The sequence below is a fragment of the Numida meleagris genome, chromosome 24 (genome assembly GCF_002078875.1).
Source record: "Numida meleagris isolate 19003 breed g44 Domestic line chromosome 24, NumMel1.0, whole genome shotgun sequence".
Taxonomy (NCBI): Eukaryota; Metazoa; Chordata; class Aves; order Galliformes; family Numididae; genus Numida; species Numida meleagris.
Window position 1 is genome coordinate 299,946 of NC_034432.1, and position 5,702 is coordinate 305,647.

The 5,702-nt window shown below is 47.9% G+C and overlaps 2 protein-coding genes across 5 annotated transcripts in view; both read left to right on the forward strand.

The window, feature by feature from the left end:
• Positions 1–3,420, forward strand: part of LOC110387897 (feather keratin 2-like) — a 16,104-nt gene extending 12,684 nt beyond the window's left edge. For 3 of the 4 annotated variants that reach the window (XM_021376587.1, XM_021376586.1, XM_021376585.1), the window contains one exon: positions 2,964–3,420. In XM_021376587.1, the coding sequence (XP_021232262.1) occupies positions 2,985–3,281 (297 nt within the window). In that variant the 5' untranslated portion in view covers positions 2,964–2,984 and the 3' untranslated portion in view covers positions 3,282–3,420. Of the gene's footprint in view, positions 1–2,545; positions 2,631–2,963 lie in introns of those variants that run through there. The other variant, XM_021376588.1, reaches the window with a different exon arrangement.
• LOC110388003 (feather keratin 2-like) overlaps positions 5,608–5,702 on the forward strand; it is a 906,242-nt gene continuing 906,147 nt past the window's right edge. Inside the window, exon 1 of the mRNA XM_021376792.1 lies at positions 5,608–5,678. The gene's annotated coding sequence lies outside the window, so the exon portion shown is untranslated. The remainder of the gene's footprint in view (positions 5,679–5,702) is intronic.

Here is a 5,702-nt window from a genome sequence, read left to right on the forward strand (position 1 = left end):
TGCCCGGACCCATCCTCAGCTCCTTCCCCCAGAACACCGCTGTGGGCTCCAGCACCTCTGCTGCTGTTGGCAGCATCCTGAGTGAGGAGGGAGTTCCGATCTCCTCTGGTGGCTTTGGCATCTCTGGCCTGGGCAGCCGCTTCTCTGGCAGGAGGTACCTGCCCTGTTAAGGGTGAAGTCGTCAGCCCCATGAGCACATCCTCCAGGAAAGCCTAAGCTTGGTGCCCAACTGAGGATGGAGCTGCTGACCAGGATGTGCTGAGCACTCTTGCATTCTCCTGCAAAGCAGAGATGGAAGTCAGGGTGCCAGCCTGTGCTCCCAGCCAGCAGATGTCTTCCTCTTCTCCCCCTTTCTTCTCATCATCAGGAGTCCTCATTGTCTCCTACTGACCTATGCCATGGGTTTATCCTGAAGGAATTTGGGATGGCCTTGCTTCTTCTCCCTCTTGCCTTGTGATTGGGAAGACATGCATCCCATCTTCCTGTAGTTTCCCTCCTGATGGCCAATATGTTTGTCAGCTGTATTTGTAGCAGCCTTTATCTTTTCACTGTTTTGATTCCTTCTTTAATCTAAATAAAATTTGTGCTGCATTGTAATTTCAGTGTCCTCATGTTTCTTCCCTCATATTCCTTCCATGTTTGGATTCTCAGTTAATCTGTCGAAGGTGAGAAGTTTTTTACTGGCATGGAGATTTGAGTAATACCTCCCAGTGTGAGCCTTCTTGCTCCCCAAGTTGTTGAGTTCCCTCAAAACACCTTATAATTGGAAATAAGATGGGTAGCTGTATGGTTGTATAGTGTTGGCATACTGTTATACTAGTATTTATGAGCACCCTCAAGGGACATATGAGCAAAGTTGAATATTTTCCAACTTTCAGTTGATAAAACAAGACATTAAATTGCCAGAAGGCATTTCTGTACCTGCCAGTGCTCAGCTGATTGAACTGTGTTTGGATGTTACCACTGTAAAAGTATTCTTCTTCTCATCAATCCTCCAAGCACATCTGCGAAACCTAAATTGGAGAGAGCCCCAAAGGAGTCAAAGAGACTGGTGGCAGCTGGGACAACACTGTGAACTGTGATCTGAGCCCTCCCTGGAGGAATAGTTAATCTGAGAGAAACTGGCTTTTAGACAGTCTTTTAAACAGTAAAAGCCAAGAGCAGAGGTGCCCTGACTAGAAAGGCAATGCTTAACATAGCCTGAGTGGCCTGGTGTTCATGGGTGACACTATGTTTATGGAATACACCAAACTCAGTGATGTATTTGATACTCTGGTGGTTAGGGATTTCAGTAGGAGAGACTCAGAGAGATGTGAGGACTGGGACTATGTGAACCTCATGAAGTCCAACAAAGACAAGTGCAAGGTCCTGCCTCTGTGTTGGAAAAAATCCCAGCATCAGTTAGGCAGGGCAATGAATTTAGTCAACTGAGATCAGCCCTCCAGAGGAGGGATTGGGCATAATGATGGATGAATAACTGGATCTGAGTTGACATTGTGTTTTTGTAGCCAAGAAACCAATCATATCCTGGGCTGCATGAAAAGAACTGTGGCCAGAAGGTCAAGGGAGGTGATTCTCTCCATTGACTCTGCTTTCATGAGACCCTACCTAATGTACTGCATTCAGCTCTGGGTCCCCAGAGAAAGGAAGATGTGGACCTGTTAGAGCAAGTACAGAGGAGGCCACAAAGGTTATCAGAAGTCTGAAGCTCTACTCCTGTGAAGAATGGCTGATAGAGTTGGTGTTTTTGAGCCTGGAGAAGAGAAGGCTCCATGGAAACATTATTGCAGCCTTTCAGTATTTATAGGTGGCTTATAAGAAAGATGGAGAGAGTCTATATAAGGTACAGCAGTGACAAGACAAGAGGGAAGAGTTTTAATGTGAAAGAGGGTAGATTAAGATGGGATATGACTTTTTTTTATGATGAGGGTCATTAGACACTAATAATTTATTATTATTATGTTATTAGAAGAGGTAGTGCAGATAAGCCGTGGATGCCCCAGCATTGGGAGCATTCAAAGTAAGGTTAGAAGGATTATGAATAACCAGATCTACTGGAATATATCCCAGCTTATGACAGGAGTTTGGACTAGATGATCTTTAAAGGTGCCTTCCAAACTAAGTCATTCTATAATACAAGTTTTATTGTAGCATCAGGGAGAGCGATTGATGATGCTGGCCCTCCCATATGGAAGTTCAGGTGAAGCTTCAGGGTTAGGAGGACACCTGTTCCAGGATGAGTGTGGAAGCAAGGCCCAAAGGGTAGGAGGCTGCTCTTCCCTCCCGAGGTTACACATTGTTCATCACTGGCTGCATCACCTGCTTGTGCTCATGTGTCACATCTCCAGGAAGTATTTTGGTCTCTAATGCCGTCACTTGAAAGGAGAATGAGTGGTGTAAGGGGCATGTCATGAACAGGGAAATGAAAAGGAAGCGTTGCAGGAAACAGAAAAAAAGACAACATTTTCGTTAATTGTGGTGTTTTGCATGCAAGATGAGCATGTTGAAACATATCATGTATGTACAAAGGGTGCCTCTGGACCAATGGGCGGTCCTGACCAGTATAAAAGCCCATCCAGCAGCAGGCTCCCTCATCCACTTCTCCTGCCTTCTCCTCCTTGGTGAGCAAGGTGAGCTGCAGTGGATTTCTCCTCACTCTTCTCTTTCTCTGCTTCTCTTGTTTCTCTTCTGGCCTCCACTGAGATGTTGCCTCTTTGCAGGCCTTGACGTGAGCCTTGCTTCTTGATGGTGCTCCCACCAACTCAGTTCTGCATGGCAGTGTGGGGGAGGTGGGAGAAGGCCTTGGAGTGTCTCTGCTGGGGCTCTTTGGGACCTGGCCGGCAAAGCTTCACTCTGTCCGCTGCAAAGCCTGTCCCTGCTCTTTAGCCTGTGCCTCTTCTCTAGGTGATCAGGCCACCAGACAGCTGCTCACACTGCCTGTGTTTTCCCTGTCCTCTCTGCAGGTCCAGCTCCATCCCACAGCCATGTCCTGCTACGATCTGTGCCGTCCCTGTGGCCCCACCCCGCTGGCCAACAGCTGCAACGAGCCCTCTGTGCGCCAGGGCCAGGACTCCCGCGTGGTGATCCAGCCCTCTCCTGTGGTGGTGACCCTGCCCGGACCCATCCTCAGCTCCTTCCCCCAGAACACCGCTGTGGGCTCCAGCACCTCCGCTGCTGTTGGCAGCATCCTGAGCCAGGAGGGAGTGCCCATCTCCTCTGGTGGCTTTGGCATCTCTGGCCTGGGCAGCCGCTTCTCTGGCAGGAGGTACCTGCCCTGCTAAGCATGAAGTGCATGTCTCATGAGCCCATTGCTCAGGAAGCCCAAATCCAGGTGCTGGACTGAGGATGGAGCAGCTGGCCAGTGTTTCCAGATGGGCTGAGCACCCTTGCGTTCTCCTGCAAAGCAGAGATCGAAGCCAGGATGCCAGCTTGCGCTGTCTGGAAACACAGCCAGCAGATGTCTTCTTCTTCTGCTTTCTTCTCGCCATCACAAATCTTTGTTGTGTTCTGCTGTCCTGTGCCATGGGTTTATCCTGAAGCAAGTTGAGGTGGCCCTGATTCTTTCCCCTCTCACCTTGTGAGGGAGGAAGATGTTCATCTCATTTTGATGAATTTTGCCAGCTGATTGCCAATCTGTTTATCAACTGCCTTTGTAGCAGCTTTAAACTTTGCACTGCTTTGATTTCTTCTTTAGACGCAATAAAATTTATGCTGCATTGTAATCTCAGTCTCCTCATGTTTCTTTCCAGTTGGTATTCATAGGAAAGCATTTCAGGGGAAAATGTTTTGTCTTGGAGTACAAGTGTTGCACAACATCCTGATATTCACCTTCTCCTTGCTCGTGGGATTTAAGCACTCTCAAGGGAGATGGCATTTGCAAGAGTAACAAGGAGATGGAGGGATATGTGATGTTGGCCAGATCTTTCATATATGAGTCTCCAGGACCTCCCTCTAATGGGAATGACAGCAGAGAATGATGTTAGAAATTGTTTATCATTTGGTAAGACAGGATAATTTGGATAGTTACATACAGGAGTTGGACTTGATGATCTTTATGGACCCCTTCCAACTCCAGATATCCTATGATTATATGATAAAGGAAGACACTGGATTGCCAGAAGGCGTTACTGTGCTCACTGCTCCAAAAGCATTCTTCTGCCCATCCCTCCTCCAAGCACATCTGCCAAACCCTCAGAGTGGAGAGAGTCCCAAATAAGTTGAAAAGAAGCCAACACTGTTGAATTCTGAGCCCTACTTCAACTTGTTACTACATGTATGTGTAGAGCAGACGTAGATATGATGTTTAGGAGTGGAAGCTGGAATTGCAGAGCCTATCTTCTCCCATCTGAGGAGTTGGGCAGCATCTGTGATATCTCCTGAAAACACTGCAGAGTGCAGGAATGGAGCAGGAAGAGAATGGTCTCCCCTAGTGGAGCAATCCTGTGGTCAAAAGTATGATGTATTCTGTAGTCCTTCCATGCACATCACTGTGTCCTGAAGGGAAGTGGGTCTGGAGCAGCCCACAGGACTCCTCCAAAATTCCTACTCAGCTGCTGAGCAGACTGTACCTGGGGAGGTCCCAAACCACGGATAGTTTTGTCCATCCACACATGCCTCAAACGGGGGAGACCGAGGGAGTGGGACACCATCAACTTGGCTCTTAGTCCTCCTTCCCACACTCTTGTCCTCCACAGGCCCTGCTTTGCTCCCACCACTCTCATCCTGCCTCCCATAGCACGAAGGGAACCTCCGGTGCCATTGTTCATCCATCTGTCTTTGCGAGCATTCGCAGAGCTCCTGAACAGGACTGGGCGTCCTGTGGAAATCCTACCAAGTATTTGTTTGTGCACATTCGGCCGTCAGTTTGGATGGCCAAAGCATGAGCTGTGTCAAAGAGATGGGCAGGTGGAGGGACGTGTACCAGTTGCTTACGTATGCTTCTGTCACTGGGAGTCTTCCTAGTTTACCTGATGTCTCCAGCAAGGAGTCATGGGAGGGTAATAGACTACGTTCCATCTTGTTGGTACTATGCTACTTAAGGCAGGAAGGTATGAAGGAGAGAAGTAAGATTGCAAAAGATGACCCAGGCCCGCTCCTGGCGAGAGCAATAATTAATTTGAGAGAGATTCTAAACTCCAGGAGCAGAAGTGCCCTGACTGGAAAGGTGATTTTTAACAGAATGTGAGTAAGCATTGTGTTACGGAGAGTGACTGATGTGGCCTCTCCTTCCCTTTGGATGTCCAGCCTGAAGATTCAGGGTTAGGAAAAAAAGGGCCCCGATCAACAGTACAAATGTTAATGCAGTGCTCCAGAGAGTAATAGGCAGACATCCCCTGGAGTGCTGGGACACCCTTCATCACTGGATGCATCATTCTTGTGATGACATGCCCTTACCTCTGGAAATATTTTGGCATCTAAAGCTGTAACTTGAAAGCAGTCTGCACAATTGAATAGTATATGTAGAGTAGGAAAATAAAAGGAAGCATTACAGAGGAAATAAACAAGAGACTAGTTGTTATAATTGGGATGATTTGCATGCAAGATGAGCTTTTCGTAAACACATTACATTTGCAAAGGGTGCTGCTCTAAGCCTGGGGCAGTCTAGACCAGTATAAAAGCCCATCCAGCACCAGGCTCCCTCATCCACTTCTCCTGCCTTCTCCTCCTTGGTGAACAAGGTGAGCTGCAGTGGCTTGCTCCTC